The sequence below is a fragment of the Aquarana catesbeiana genome, linkage group LG13 (assembly GCF_042186555.1).
Source record: "Aquarana catesbeiana isolate 2022-GZ linkage group LG13, ASM4218655v1, whole genome shotgun sequence".
Lineage (NCBI taxonomy): Eukaryota > Metazoa > Chordata > Amphibia > Anura > Ranidae > Aquarana > Aquarana catesbeiana.
This window is the reverse complement of record NC_133336.1, coordinates 13,561,381-13,577,943: the sequence shown is the minus strand read 5'-3', so window position 1 is coordinate 13,577,943 and position 16,563 is coordinate 13,561,381. Positions and strand designations below refer to the sequence as shown.

The 16,563-nt window shown below is 45.8% G+C and overlaps 1 protein-coding gene across 2 annotated transcripts in view; it reads left to right on the top strand.

The window, feature by feature from the left end:
- The window catches only part of LOC141117648 (tyrosinase-like), a 45,894-nt gene extending 30,065 nt beyond the window's left edge, over positions 1 to 15,829 (top strand). The window contains exons 3-5 of one of the 2 annotated variants that reach the window (XM_073610606.1): positions 1,976 to 2,189; positions 6,738 to 6,876; positions 15,438 to 15,829. In XM_073610606.1, coding sequence (XP_073466707.1) covers positions 1,976 to 2,189; positions 6,738 to 6,876; positions 15,438 to 15,618 — 534 coding nt within the window. In that variant the 3' untranslated portion in view covers positions 15,619 to 15,829. Of the gene's footprint in view, positions 1 to 1,975; positions 2,190 to 2,630; positions 2,756 to 6,737; positions 6,877 to 15,437 lie in introns of those variants that run through there. The other variant, XM_073610607.1, reaches the window with a different exon arrangement.
- The last annotated feature ends 734 nt before the right edge of the window (positions 15,830 to 16,563 follow it).

Here is a 16,563-nt window from a genome sequence, read left to right as displayed (position 1 = left end):
ATTTTTTCTGGAACTTTCTATTGCCGGCATTGTTTTGTTTACAGTTCAGCTGTCAGTGGGGAAGCCCGCTGACATCTGATGACTCATCGGTTGTTAAGGACGCAGCAGCTGGCTTCTGGCTGCTTAACAACTAGCTATTCTTCACACACAATTCAAATCGGTCGATCATTTTTCGACAAATCCGAATTCGAATCGTTCTAAAAATATGAAATTCGTTAGAAAATGAACCACCTCCGCTGGTTGGGCTCTTGACTTGATCACCGCCTGAAGTTTCGCGATTCTCCATCGTGCCCATTCGGTGAGAATACTGCTCCCGTACTTGCTTCAGTTACTCACTGTGGTCCCTGGTAATCAGGTGGTTGGTCCCTTTGTGGCGACAGCTTCCCTTCCACCTCCAACCACTGACAGGTTCTCCAGCCGACAGAACCATCACTTTTGGTTGGACTGCAAGCCACAATCCCAACCCTGCACTGCTCTCTAGATCACCTGACTCCACCCAAATATATAGGTGCTCCCAGCAGGCCAAGGGATTCAAGAAAACCCCTGCCTATTGACTGAGATACCACATATACTCATAACCTGACCTTGGGTTGCCCTTCTCATATTTAGTACCACCAAGTACCCAGCCACTTAGTGGAAGAAGAGAAAAGTAGCAATAAGGCCAAACTTAGGGAGAAATCAATGGATCTGTATCAATCAACCAGGATAACTACCCCTGGCAAGTAAATTTGTGAGGAGCTCCCTGCCTAAGCTACAGGGTGCTACATACTATTATTGCATCATGGTTATCCAGCCTCCTGGCTTACCTACTGACGACACAGCTGCTTCAGGCATCACGCCTAGGCCATAGGTCTCTTCCACACACCTGTATGCTTGGGTCAAGCTCTCCCCTAGCTTACCCAAGGTTCAAACTGCCACCTGCAGTCTCTCTAAAGAACGTGGGTGTCTTCCCAACACTCACACACAGACTCGTATCTGTAGGGCGGAATCCTCCTGACTCCTCAGCGAGACTTCCTGTCTCCTTGGGTGGAGCTGTCTCCAAGTGGGAGCCCTTAGCTCTATCCCTGGGCTGTTTATGAACCCAGCCCACAGGTGTGCAATCAGCATGCCTCTGTTTACAAGAACCAGGGTGAAAGTGGTAATCCCCACCGTGAAATGGGGTCGTCTCTCCACAATATACAATATATACAAAATTAGTAACATAACGAATATATACAAAATTTTTCCATTCTGCACATGTCTAAACTAAAAATTATTGTTATTTCTGCCTGTTGTTCCCAAGTAATCAGAGTGCTAATATTCTATGAGAAGATGTTAAAGTGGACCTTTCATATCATATATGAATTGTCTCTCAACCTTTGAACATATCATCAGCACTTATCATTGATAACCATCTTGAAATCCCCTCTCCACCAAGGATGACCACCTTGAATCTCCTCCTTATCATTGATAACCATCTGTGAATCCCCTCTCCACTAATGATGACCAACTTGAATTCCCTTCCTATCATTGATGACCATCTGTCAATCTCCCCTCTCCACCAATGATGACCACCTTGAATCTCCTCCCCATTATTGATAACGATCTGTGAATCCCCTCTCCACCAATTATGACCAACTGGAATCCCCTTTCTACCAATGACGACCACCTGTGAATCCCTTCCCCGTTATTAATAACCAACACTGTCCTTGTTATGCTCTTCTATTAGAACTAAGCTCAATCCCACCCCTTGCATGCGGTTGATTGCAGAATGGCATATATAAAATATGGCCAAAACTTGGCACTTGATCATCACACACACACACTAGGGGGCAAACCATCACATAGGCTGGGTTCACATATCAATACATGAGTCCTGGACGAATACTCTCCCCATCACTAACTGAAGAGCAACAGGAAGTACTGATGATGTCATTTTGAAAATCAGCATTTATCTTTCTGTATTAACAAGGCTTTTTATATTTCCATTTTTTAGTCTATTTGCAGCGGGTACAACTATGATGATTCTTACTGCCTGGCCGCTGATGACTTCAATCAGTTGGAAAAACTGCACAGGAAGCCCGGAGCTAATCCTCACGCCCGTAGCCTACCCACCGTCCAAGAAGTAGAGGACACTTTGAACTTGGAACACTTTGACCGCTTTCCCTACAACAGATATGCACAACATAGCTTCCGTAATGCCTTAGAAGGTGGGCAAGCAGTACTGTAACATTCTTTTTTTTTCCCCTCAAAGTGTATATCTGGCTAAAACAATGTAATGTTGTACAGATCCCCCCCCCCCCCTGTGTCCTGGAGACACAACAGGAAGTAAGGGCAAATGTAAATCTCAGGGATACAACCTCTTAGACAGTTGTGACAAAATCCAGTGCCCCCATTGGGCGATACCCCCTCACTTCCTGTTTTGGTTACGACTAAGGAACTTTGGATTCCCCATCAGTTCCTGTTAAGGTGAAAATGGTCACCATAAGAAACAGAACGATTGAATCATCCTAGTAGGGACTGTGATATTGTAGTGCCCCGCCACTGTGTTAGAAGAATTATATGCCACAAAGGGTTCTCACTGATACAGGGTGAGGGACTCCAGGATGGTTACTTTTAGTTGAGAAAACTGGCTTTACACTTTTCTCCAGGATTGGTAACTCCTGAATTGCTGGATTGGGTCCTGGAGTCCAGAGATTTTAAAGAGTCTCAAGAGGGAAGAAGCCTCTACTTCGATGTCCATGTCTTACCGGAGACCAGCAGCCTGACTGTACAGGTGAGCACAGCCTTTATAGTTAAGGGGCGGGCAGTGATTCAGGGTTCCACCCGGGAGACAAGAAGTCCCCTGCCCAGGTCAGGGTATGGGCCAGTGCAGCATGGAGCTGTGAGAGAGACATTGTGTCTTTAGGCAGGAGCCTGTTCAGCCCAAGTGGGCATTTTCATTAATCATAACACTGACCATAGCTCCCAACTGTCCCTGATTTTGAAGGACTGTCCCAGATTTGGAACAAAGTCCCTCTGTCCCTCTTTCTTTCTCATTTGTCCTTCATTTGGTCTGATCTATATAGTTGTATATAAAATACACTACTTATCATTTAAAACGTGTTTAAAATGTATTTTATCAATCTTTTAAAATGTGTATCCCAGTGCTAAACCTTTCATCAGATTTCAAAATTGCTGCATTTGTAACTTTCAGAAGCCAATATAAAAGGAATAGTAGGGGGTAGAGATGGGCTGAACACCCCCCAGTTCGGTTCGCACCAGAACTCCCGGAAAGGGAAAAAGTTTGGCCCGAGCCGTGAACTCTATTAAAGTCTATGGGATTTGTTGTTTACAAGTTAAAAACATTTTTTTTTTGCTAGAAAATTACTTAGGACCCCCAAACATTATACATTTTTTTCGAACATCCTAGAGAATAAAATGGCGGTCTTGCAATACTTTCTGTCACACCGTATTTGCGCAGCGGTCTTACAAGCACACTTTTTTTGGAAAAAATACACTTTTTTGAATTAAAAAATAAGACAGCGGTAGAGTTAGCCCAATTTTTTTAATATTGTGAAAGATAATGTTACGCCGAGTAAATTAATACCCAACATGTCACGCTTCAAAATTGCGCCCGCTCGTGGAATGGTGACAAACTTTTACCCTTAAAAATCTCCATAGGCGACATTTAAAAAATTCTACAGGTTGCATGTTTTAAGTGACAGAGGAGGTCTAGGGCTAGAATTATTGCTCTCGCTCTACCGATTGCGGCAATACCTCATACGTGTAGTTTGAACATCGTTTTCATATGTGGGCGCTACACACGTATGGGTTCGCTTCTGCACGCAAGCTCGTTGGGACGGGGCGCGTTTAAAACATTTTTTTTTCTTATTTCTTTTGCCTTTTATTTTTCATTTTTACACTATTTTTTTTTTTTAAAAAACATTCCTTGTAATAGAAAAAAGCATGACAGGTCCTCTTAAATATGAGATCTGGGGTCAAAAAGAACTCAGATCTCATATTTACACTAAAATGCAATAAGAAAAAATGTTGTCATTTAAAAAAAGAAAAAAAAAATGGCCCTTAAAAAGCTATGGGCGTAAGTGATGTTTTGACATCGCTTCCGCCCTGCAATGATATGGAAATGGGTGGGGGCCATCTTCCCCTCACTCTTCTCCATGTCAGGCCACAAGAAGGACCCGATCGCCTCCGCCGCTGCCGACGTTTCCGGTAAGCGGTGTAGGGGACCGGAGCGCGCTGGGAGGGGGGCCCTCTCCCGCCGTCGATAAAAGTGACCTTGCGACGAATTTGCTGCAGAGACCACTTTTATCTTACACCGGACCACTCACTGAAGAGGATACTGGAGTTATGGTAGCTAGCTGCTGCCATAACGACGATATCCCCCTTCAAAGTACCGACGTATATCGTCGTGAGCTGGTCCCTAAGTGGTTAATGATGCTTTAAGTGAAACAATAAAAATGAAAAATTCCTTTAACTGCTTGCTGCCCGCCCACCGTCAAATGACGGCGAAGTGGAGCGGCTCTCGCAGGGCGAGCAATGCGGCGATCGTGGCCGCGCCATGTTGCTAGGACAATTGTCAAAGTGTTAAAGTAATACAGTCAGCGCAAAAATAAAACTAACACGAAATATAAGCTGCTGTGCACTGAAGGTAAACATATAAAACCTCCGGAAACATATAATACAATAAAACAGTGCAGCGCTAAACTAAAAGTCTATTGACACAGTCCCTTTAAGATAGAATCAGTTGTAGGTAGGAAAACAGTTCTCCACTGTGATGATAAAGGTGCTCAAAAATATTCCATGCAGTGCTACGCATCCGTGATACCACCACCGGCCAGCCAAACCCCTCACCTCAGCAAATGGACCCCTGAACTAACAGATAGGTCAAACCAGCATGTACCACGCTAGGTGGAAGGGAATGGAGACTTGTCTGGAAAGATGGTCCCACGGTAGTGGAGATGGCACTCCAAATTGCAGATCATGGCTTAGTGCTGTGCTTGTGAGTACCTTATATTTTTAATAAATGATATCTATTTTAGCCACGCAGTGTGCATTATGTATCTTCATTTTTATTACATGTGATATGATCTGCAATTTGGAGTGCCATCTCCACTACCGTGGGACCATCTTTCCAGACAAGTCTCCATTCCCTTCCACCTAGCGTGGTACATGCTGGTTTGACCTATCTGTTAGTTCAGGGGTCCATTTGCTGAGGTGAGCGGTTTGGCTGGCCGGTGGTGGTATCACGGATGCGTAGCACTGCATGGAATATTTTTGAGCACCTTTATCATCACAGTGGAGAACTGTTTTCCTACCTACAACTGATTCTATCTTAAAGGGACTGTGTCAATAGACTTTTAGTTTAGCGCTGCACTGTTTTATTGTATTAATTGTCAAAGTGTGACAGCGCTGAAAGCTGAAAAATGGCCTTGGTGGGAAGGAGGGATTAGTGCCCGGTAGGCAAGTGGTTAAATACAGTGCCTGGTGGGTCCCCTTAGTCTGCCTGTAAAGTGCCACATCTGTACCGTGTATAGAACCTTCTGCAGCAATAATGATATTTCCTAAGAAAAAAAAAAATAACATTTAAACAGACTTCGCTGCTGCAAGCTATTTCCAGCAATATAAAAAAAAAAGAAAAAAAAAGGAAGTGGAACCCAACACCAAAATCCATACCAGACCCTTATTTGAGCATGCAGCCCGGCAGGCCAGGAAAGGGGGGGGAAGAGCGAGGGCCCCCCACCTCCTGAACCTAACCAGGCCACATGCCCTCAGCATGGGCCTCTCCCGACAACCCTGGGCGGTGGTTGCAGGGGTCTGCGGCAGGGGGCTTATCAGAATTTGGAAGCCCCCTTAAGCAAAGTGGCCACCGGATCCCAGCACCCACTATGTGAATGAGTATGGGGTACATTGTACTCCTACTCATTCACCAAAGAAAAGAGTCAAAAATAAATAATGACAAGAGGCAGTTTTTTACAATTCCTTTATTAAAAAAATAAAACATAAAAAACAATGTCGCCCGATGTAGCTCCAGTGTCACGACGCCCGAGCACCTGTAAAAAAAAAAATGCTCCGCCTGCAAGGAGGGCTAACCGGCGAATGCCTGCCCCACTGTTTGACAGTTCCTAAATATGTAAGGGGCGAGGCCATCTGGTGACATCACCTAGTGGCCCCACTCCCTTGTGACGTCGCCAACCGGTGTATGCAGAGTCGATGACACCAGGTGCCCGCACCCCTTACCTATTTAAGAACTGTCAAGCGGCATTCAGCGGTCAGCCTTCCTTGCGGGTGGATCTTTATTTTTCTGTTGGTTTTGGGTTCGACGGTGGTGCCAGATTGATGATGGATCTACATCGGGGGGACATTTGTTTTAATTTTTTTTTAATAAACTGTGTTTTTTTTTATTATTGACACTTTTTTGGTGAATGAGTAGGGATACAATGTAGGCCATGCTCATTCACATGGGGGGGGGCAAGATCTGGGGCCCCCTTTTTAAAGGGGGCTTCCAGATTCCGATAAGTCCCCCCGCTCACAGATTCCCACAACCACAGCCCAGGATTGTCGGAACAGAGACCCTTGTCCCCATCAACATGGGGACAAGGAGCTTTGGGGTGGGGGGGATTTTTAATATTTTAATTTGCCAAACTCAACATTAGCTTGTGGTACCTACAGACCTATTAGGGAAAAAATAGAAAGATATGGGAGCTCTAATAGAAATGTAACCAGAGGTCTATAACCTTGTTATATTATCTTTGAAGGTTTTCTAAATGCAAGTGATGGGGAGTTTCAGACTACCATGCATAACTTGGTCCATAACTTCTTTGGAGGGACGATGGGTGAGGTTCCAATCTCCAGCAATGATCCAATCTTTCTACTGCACCATTGTTTCATTGACAAGTAAGTCTTCTCAGCAAATCTGTTATGATATGTCCATGCACACATAGGCTTTTATCTACGTTTTAGTGGCAGGGGTGTTTTCTGCCTGGAAAAAAACCCCAGAAGTAGTATGTGTGAAGAGGAGTTTTTTTAGCTGTAATACATTCTAAAGCCTCGTACACCCGATCCAATTGTTGGCCAACCGAGCGTCAGATTTTTGTCTTCAGGACGTGTGCCTGGATCTTGTCTTGTATACCAACGGTACACAATTGTCGGCCAACAAACACGAACGTAGTGACGTACTAGACGTATTACGAGGAATTTCAGCTCCTGAGCGCCACCCTTTGGGCCCCTTCTGCTAATTTCGTGTTAGGAGGCTTAAGGCTCCATGCACACTGGCTTAAAAGACGTTGCTTCTACAGGAGTTTTGTGTTCTACCTGTAGAAGCAGCTCAATGTTATCCTATGTGTCCATACACATTAGGACGTTTACAGGCATATTTTTAGATCAACGTTTAGAGGCAGGAAAAAATAAAAACCTTCTGGATCGCGTTTCTGATTGGAGCTCACTGGCAGAAAAAACTTAAAACTCTTCTAAACTCGTCTAAACTTTTTACAAAAAATGCTCTATATGAGCGTTTTTTTACTCCTAAGAGAACAGACATTTTTTTAAGCCCAGCGTGCATGGAGCCTAAAGCCCCGTACACACGGTCGGACTTTGTTCGGGCATTCCGACAACAAAATCCTAGGATTTTTTCCTACGGATGTTGGCTCAAACTTGTCTTGCATACACACGGTCACACAAACTTGTCGGACAATCCGATCGTTCTGAACGCGGTGAGGTAAAACACGTACGTCGGGACTATAAACGGGGCAGTAGCCAATAGCTTACATCTCTTTACCATATTTATCGGCGTATAACACGCACTTTTTTCCCCTTAAAATCAGGGGAAAGTCGTGGGTGCGTGTTATACGCTGATCCCCGCTATCGCTATGTGAATGTCGGCGATCGCCGCCGACATTCACATAGCGAGTAGTTTTAAATATGGCGCCGCGGAGTTTGGAGGGACTTGGCGGTGCTAAACGATCGCCGCCGAAATCACAGAGCCGAGATACACATACTCGAGTGTATTCGGCTCTTTCTGGCGACGCTCACAGTCACTCCCAGTCCCGCCATTGGACCTGTGTTATGTCCATCATAGGGCGGGACTGGGCGGGACTGTGAGCGGCGCCGGAAAGAGCCGAATACACTCGGGTATGTGTATCTCGGCGGCGTTCGTTCAGTTCCGCCGGCGCCGAGTCCCTCCAAACTCTGCGGCGCCATATTTAAAACTACTAGCATGTGTATGGCGGCGGCAGGCAGTAGACATGGACACTGGGGACAAGGCTGCACTGGCAAGGCTGCACTGGGGACAAGGCTGCACTGACAAGGCTGCACTGGGGACAAGGCTGCACTGACAAGGCTGCACTGGGGACAAGGCTGCACTGACAAGACTGCACTGGGGACAAGGCTGCACTGACAAGACTGCACTGGGGACAAGGCTGCACTGACAAGGCTGCACTGGGGACAAGGCTGCACTGGGGACAAGGCTGCGCTGACAAGGCTGCACTGGGGACAAGGCTGCACTGACAAGGCTGCACTGGGGACAAGGCTGCACTGACAAGGCTGCACTGGGGACAAGGCTGCACTGACAAGGCTGCACTGGGGACAAGGCTGCACTGACAAGACTGCACTGACAAGGCTGCACTGGGGACAAGGCTGCACTGACAAGACTGCACTGGGGACAAGGCTGCACTGACAAGGCTGCACTGACAAGGCTGCACAGGGGCAAAGGCTGCACTGACAAGGCTGCACAGGGGCAAAGGCTGCACTGACAAGGCTGCACTGACAAGGCTGCACTGACACTGAAAAGGCTGCAATGACACTAACAAGGCTGCAGATGGACACTGATGAGGCTGCATTGATGGGCATTTTAATGTAAGTTTCTTTTCCTTAAACTTCCCTCCTAAAAGTTTTTTTCCTTAAAATTCTCTCCTAAACTTGGGGTGCGTGTTATACGCCGGCGCGTGTTATACGCCGATAAATACGGTATTTATTCTGAGCATGCGTGGCATTTTGTGCGTCGGATTTGTGTACACACGATCGGAAATTCCGACAACGGATTTTGTTGTCGGAAAATTTTATAGCCTGCTCTCAAACTTTGTGTGTCGGAAAATCCGATGGAAAATGTGTGATGGAGCCCACACACGGTCAGAATTCCTGACAACAAGGTCCTATCACACATTTTCCGTCGGAAAATCCGACCGTGTGTACGGGGCATAAACTCTGAAAAACACTGAAAAACGTGGCTATTTATTCTGTGTTTATGAGCTTTTGTGGGAGTATAGTCTTGCTAAGAAATGCTAAAAAACACAAAACGCCAATGCAAAAACGCAACAAAACATGCCAAAACTTGAGTTTTAACGCAGCATTCTACAACTAAATCTACTGGTATTTTTATAATGTTCAGTCTGCATGTGGCCTAAAGGTGGGCAACTTACTGGAAAAATATGGCATGGCATCACCAATGGGCCATACTGTATATAAAAAAAAAAAAAATAAAGCTGCGCTACCCTATATAGAAACAAAAAAACAGCAGTCAGCATCAACAATGATAGAAATTGTGAAAAGTGAAAAAATGACAAAATGCAGCGCTCAACAAATGTACAGTCAGGTCCATAAATATTGGGACATCGACACAATTCTAATCTTTTTGGCTCTATACACCACCACAATGGATTTGAAATTAATCGAACAACATGTGCTTTAACTGCAGACTTTCAGCTTTAATTTGAGGGTATTTACATCCAAATCAGGTGAAAGGTGTAGGAATTACAACAGTTTGTATATGTGCCTCCCACTTTTTAAGGGACCAAAAGTAATGGGACAATTGGCTGCTCAGCTGTTCCATGGCCAGGTGTGTGTTATTCCCTCATTATCCCATTTACAAGGAGCAGATAAAAGGTCCAGAGTTCATTTCAAGTGTGCTATTTGCATTTGGAATCTGTTGCTGTCAACTCTCAATATGAGATCCAAAGAGCTGTCACTATCAGTGAAGCAAGCCATCATTAGGCTGAAAAAAACAAAACAAACCCATCAGAGAGATAGCAAACACATAAGGTGTGGCCAAATCAACTGTTTAGAACATCCTAAAAAAGAAAGAAACCACCGGTGAGCTCAGCAACACCAAAAAACCCGGAAGACCACGGAAAACAACTGTGGTGGATGACCAAAGAATTCTTTCCCTGGTGAAGAAAACACCCTTCACAACAGTTGGCCAGATCAAGAACACTCTCCAGGAGGTAGGTGTATGTGTGTCAAAGTCAACAATCAAGAGAAGACTTCACCAGAGTGAATACAGAGGGTTCACCACAAGATGTAAACCATTGGTGAGCCTCAAAAACAGGAAGGCCAGATTAGAGTTTGCCAAACAACATCTAAAAAAGCCATCACAGTTCTGGAACAACATCCTATGGACAGATGAGACCAAGATCAACTTGTACCATAGTGATGGGAAGAGAAGAGTATGGAGAAGGAAAGGAACTGCTCATGATTCAAAGCATACCTCCTCATCAGTGAAGCATGGTGGTGGTAGTGTCATGATGTGGGCATGTATGGCTGCCAATGGAACTGGTTCTCTTGTATTTATTGATGATGTGACTGCTGACAAAAGCAGCAGGATGAATTCTGAAGTGTTTCGGGGAATATTATCTGCTTATATTCAGCAAAATTCTTCAGAACTCATTGGACGGCGCTTCACAGTGCAGATGGACAATGACCCGAAGCATACTGCGAAAGCAACCAAAGAGTTTTTTTAAGGGAAAGAAGTGGAATGTTATGCAATGGCCAAGTCAATCACCTGACCTGAATCCGATTGAGCATGCATTTCACTTGCTGAAGACAAAACTGAAGGAAAAATGCCCCAAGAACTAGCAGGAACTGAAGACAGTTGTAGTAGAGGCCTGGCAGAGCATCACCAGGGATGAAACCCAGCGTCTGGTGATGTCTATGTGTTCCAGACTTCAGGCTGTAATTGACTGCAAATTATTTGCAACCAAGTATTAAAAAGTGAAAGTTTGATGGATGATTGTTAATCTGCCCCATTACTTTTGGTCCCTTAACAAGTGCACATATACAAACTGTTGTAATTCCTACACCGTTCACCTGATTTGGATGTAAATACCTTCAAATAAAAGCTGAAAGTCTGCAGTTAAAGCACATCTTGTTTGTTTCATTTCAAATCCATTGTGGTGATGTATAGAGCCAAAAAGATTAGAATTGTGTTGATGTCCCAATATTTATGGACCTGACTGTATATATAATCACCCAAATGCCTTAATTACCCATGACATGGGTCACTTGCAGCATTTGCAACAGGGAAGCTGTTTCCCTCTAGTTTTCATCACCAGTGGTGACTGGTGTTTTTTTTTGGGGGGGGTGGCAAACCCCCCCCCCACCACTTACCCCATCTAGGTTGCAGATGGGTGGCAGGCAGTTATGCAGGCTCCTACGAGTGGTGGGGAGCAGTCTGGTTGCGGGCTTCTACGGGCGACGGGCTCCTATGGGCGGGAGGCAGTGGGCTCCTACAGGCAGGAGGCAGCGGGCTCCTACGGGCGGCGGGCAGGTCTCCTGTGTCCTCTTCCCTTCTTCTGCATCACGGCGACATCCACCACGCACCTCCTCTCTCCTCCTTCTAGGCTTCCAAAAGGATTGCATGTCCTTTCAGCTAATCGAGTGACGGGTGTCTCAAGACCTGCCTCCTGATTGGCTGGGAGGAGGATCAGTGTGGTGATAGCGAACATTCATTCATTCACTATTGTCACACGACTGGGTGGGATCGGGGCACAGTGCTCTGCCCCCTGAGCACACCCTTTTTTGAACCCTATTAGGGCCTCTGGCTCTAATCACGTGCTTCAAAAAAACACACCCCCACCATTGAAATCCATGCGTCCGGCACCCTGTATGTAGTCATAAGAAAAATAAAGAAAAGAGGGCGCACGGGCATAATCCTCAATAAATTTATAAATAAAAACAGATTAAAAACTACTCACAAACGTATGAAGAAAAATCGCTTTGTAAAAGCAGCTGTCCTAATGTCCTCTCTTGCACTTTCTGGAGACCGTCGACATTTAGACCGATTGCCAACACTAGAAGGCTTTTACAAAGCAATTTTTCTTCACGTGTTTGTGAGTAGTTTTTTAATCTGTTTTCATTAATAAATTTATTGAGGATAATGCACGGTGTGCCCTCTTTTCTTTATTTCTCTTATGACTGCTAGGATGCCCCTATCCTGGAGAGCAGCCAGGCCTCAGAAGTTATCCCTTGAACATTAGATCACCGCAAGAGTATTTGTTTGTGGCCCTGTACGTAGAATAGGGGGCCGGACGCATGGATTCAGGGGGCGGCGCCCATGCACCCATGCACCCATAATGGACAGGCCGCCACTGTTCAGCACAGACTGTTTACTGCATCCTGAATCCAGAGCAAGTGAGGATTTGAGAGAGAAGAGCAAAGGATCCTGGGACATGTAGTCTCGGAAAGCCAAGCTTGCATTGGAGCCGGACTGTGTTGAACTACAAGTTCCAGCCGGCTGGAGGAAGAGAACAGAATGCTGGGGGAAGGGATAAATAGCCTGTGTTGGGAAGGAGTCTCTTGGGACCACGGCCTTCATCTGAAAGCAGTGATCCAGACAGTCAGGGAGACCGCGGCTGTGCTGCCACCTAGGTGGCAAGAGAAAGCCTCTGGGATCAAGTGTGAGTGCATCCGCTGTCGACAGTATCAGGTCATTGGGTGGTAGCTGGGAAGACACCCTCATTACCTGTATCACAGATCCAGCTGAGCTGCGGTGCTGAGAGGCACGTGGTCGAGAGCCATGCCTTGAGCACCGTATCTGTAGAGGCCTTCTGCAGGATCTTCACATAATTTCTCCTGAGCTTGGTGTCACCCAAATTGGTGAGCGGGCGCAAGCCCATCCTCTTTACACCCATGGACACTGCATACAAACACTGTTACTTTGCCTCCTTCATTAGAGCTCTATAAGGAGACATCTACAATATCTAATGTACTGCCAAATGTTATTAACTAACAATTACTTTGGGCCCCTAGATTAGAGCTAGCTGAAGACACAAGATTTCTACATCTACTACTTTATCCCCCCACAAGGGACAAGAACATTGGGCATCTATCCGGCCCCATATCACCAAGGAACTCTTTATTAAGAAACCAAGGTCATAGATTTTAGACACAACTTGCTAAGCTGTGTTAAGTGTTTGTGTTAAAGAGGGTCTATGGCGTCAGGAGGTTGAAGGAAGTAGTTTGACTCCACGTTGGTCATTCTCCTACCCTCTTCTGGCCTTCAGCCATAGACATTGATTGGTTAAACTTGCTGATTACTTGCTTCACAAGGGACTTCAGTTTTGTTTGTTCATATAAAGAGTGTAACAATAACCTGATTTCTCTTATCCGATACATTTTCTATCGATTCTATTTACTGCAAAATCCTAATTTAAACTCAACTGGTTTACTGTGAATTATTCTGTGTCTGCATCCATATTTCTTTGCTAAAATGTCTGAACCCAGGGTGTCAGAGATGTCAGGAGACTTGCAAGGTCAGGGCAACCATTGGGGTACAGTAGCGTCAGTGGCGGCCGGTGCTCACTATTTTTTGGGGGGGTGGCAAACTAAAGCCAAGCCCCCCCCTCTTGCGGGAGACAGACGGGAATGCGGCGATCGATAAGATCGTACAGTGTATGGGCGGGGAGGGGGTGTACTCACTTCTCCAGTCCAGGAGCATCCCGCTGTATGACTTCTCCCCGCAGCTCAGGGTCACCACCAGTGTGTCATTCGCCATCTGCTCCACTGACCCGCAGCTCCTGCCCGTCCTCGGCCTCCATGATCGCTCCGGCTTCCGGATGCCAGCTCCAGCCCTCCCCGGCCACAGGGCTGCACCAGGAACAGGAAGTGTAGAAGACCCCCTGGCCAATCGGGTCTCAGGACCTGCTTCCTGATTGGCCTGGAGGAGAATCAGGAAGACAATAGTGAATATTCATTTGCTATTGTTACACAACTGGGTAAGTTCAGGGCACAGTGTTCTGCGCCCCAAGCCCATCCTTTTTTTAAGCCAATTATAAATCATGTGCTTAAAAAAAAACAAAAAAACATTGGAATCCATGCGTCCAGCGCCCGGCACGTAGATCAATGGCGACCCTAGGGGGGGGGGCAGAGGGGGCCCTGACCCCCCCAACATTATGCTGTGCCCCACCATGTGCCCCCCCAATAAAAATAAAAAAATTAATTTTTATTTTACAAAAAAGGCAATGTCTAAGAGGGAGAGCGTCCCCAGTCAGCTCCTGCAGGTGATTCCTCCCCCCTCCCTCTGCTTGCTGACACTGCATAATGCGAGCGCTCAAACAACCATGGCCGCCCGATCTGCTCCTTCTCCTGCATCCTCATTGGCAGGGAGAAGAGCGAGTTGCAGGAAGGACTCCACCAGGACTCTCAGTTACTGAAAAAACAGACTGATTTCTCCCATCCTTAGGACAGGAGAACTAGCCTGTAAATTCCAAGAGATGCCAGACCAGCGCTGTCAATAGCAGGGGCAGAACAGCAAGAGGAGGCTGGGGAACCCCACAGTGGCAGAACACCAGGGCCCGGTGGCAATACAACCTTTGCAACCCTGATAGTTCTCCCACTGCTTTGGACCCTTATATATTCTTAGTATGCTGGTGACATATATCTCTTGTTCTCTGTCACCCTGGGGGGGCCCCAATACAGTAGGAAGGGAGCTCACTGCAGAACATGTGAAAGGGCCGTTGTGGGATCGTAGTAAAGGGCCCCAGGATATATATATATATATATATATATATATATATATATATAAATTGCCCCCCTACTTTTGTCCCTGTCCCCCCATGTGCCCCCCCTAAATATGAAAGCTGGAGACGCCACTGATGTAGATTAGGGTCCGGGCGCATGGATTAGGGATTTGAGGGGGATGAGGAGGCCAGAAATAGATATCTCTCAGTGGGGTAGGGATTTGATGGGGAGGAGGAGGCCAGAAATGCATATGTCAGTGGAAGATAGTGAGACTGTCAGAGAGGGATGGGTGTAAGGAGGGAAGGGAGGGGTGGTGGTGGGGCGGTCAATGGAGGTGTGATAAGGTAGCTAGGGGAATCTATATGTGTTTGTGGATAAAGAGGAGTAAGTGAGGTGGCCAGGAATAGATATGGGATGGGAGGTGAGCGGCTGTGAATGTTAAAGGACTGACATGGAAGTTTTTGCTATTAGTTGCTCCAGCCACATTTCTCTGGAGGATCAGGGATTGATGGGGGGTCTGACATGTTTTGGTGGTCAGAGACAGAGGAAGCCAGAAATGTGGGACAGTTGTGGGGTGTGTGTGTGTAGTGCAGGGATGGAGTAATTTTGTGATACAGGAGAAGAGAAGTTGACAGAATCCCCCAATGGCAAAACGGAAATAGGACTTTTTTGTATTAGGATTTTTGTATGGAGATTTATTATCTTTATCTATCCATAAATCTTTCTAGGATATATGAGAAATGGCTTCAGAAATACAATGCAACTCCAGATGTGTACCCTAAAAATGATCAACCAGGTCAAGGTCCTGATGAGTGCGCAACTCCGTACTTCCCGTGTTACACTAATAAATACTTCTTGCACTGGTCAGATAAATTTGGATACGACTACTCTATATACAAGGGAATGTAATATTCCATTGCAGCAAGTCTTATCAGATTGAGGTCTGTCTTTGGTGGGATGGAAAACCTCTTCAAATGACTGCTTGGTCTGAGGACATCAGCAAGCTCTCATAACAAATCTGTCCAATCATCTCACTTCAAAAATCCTGATGCTAATTTTCCAGAGTAACTATGTAAACCATATTGCCATCGAACTGCAAAATAAAAAATATTTGCCATCAGTAGTGGTCAGTTTCTTTTGTCTGAAAATATTAGCTAATTGTCCATCATTGGGATCCAATATCTTCAACACCAGCTGTCATTGGCCCCAAAGAAGCATGGAGGTCGGGAATTCTGTTTTCACTTGCTGCATCATTTTCTAGAACGCTTTAGGTGTGCTGGACAGAATTCAAGGTTTATTTTTGTTGATAATCAGAGTTTCAGCTTTGAGCCTCTCTGATGAATGGTCTATGGGCCCCAGTGAGGGTCCTAGGCTGGTCTATTCCTGAAGGGACCAGGCAGGGAGCTGGTTCCTCAAGTTGAGCCTTGAGTGAAGAATCATACACATGAAAATTTTGTTTTCTAGACTTAAAGCTGTACTATGGACCAATGTAAGTATGTATGTGCCATACTTGCCCGAGCCTGTGGAAGCTGGAGATGACTGTAGTAGGCACCTCTAGTAGAGTGATCAACCCTAGTTTCCGAGTCCTGAACTGAGTGGCTGGCGGCTGCCTTACTGCTAAGTGAACACTAGAGGTTTCTCACTTTGCATGGCGCACGATTCAGAGAACACTTTGCATTTTCTCAATGAATGTAAAGCAATCTCTGATTGGACGAGCTGGAGATCATGACATAACTGCCCTGCCTCTCCACCTTGTCTAATTAAAGAACTCTTTGCATTCATTGAAAAAATGCAAATTGTTGAATGGTGCCCATGCCGAGCATTTGACCACTTTGCACGAGACCTGGAAGCTAG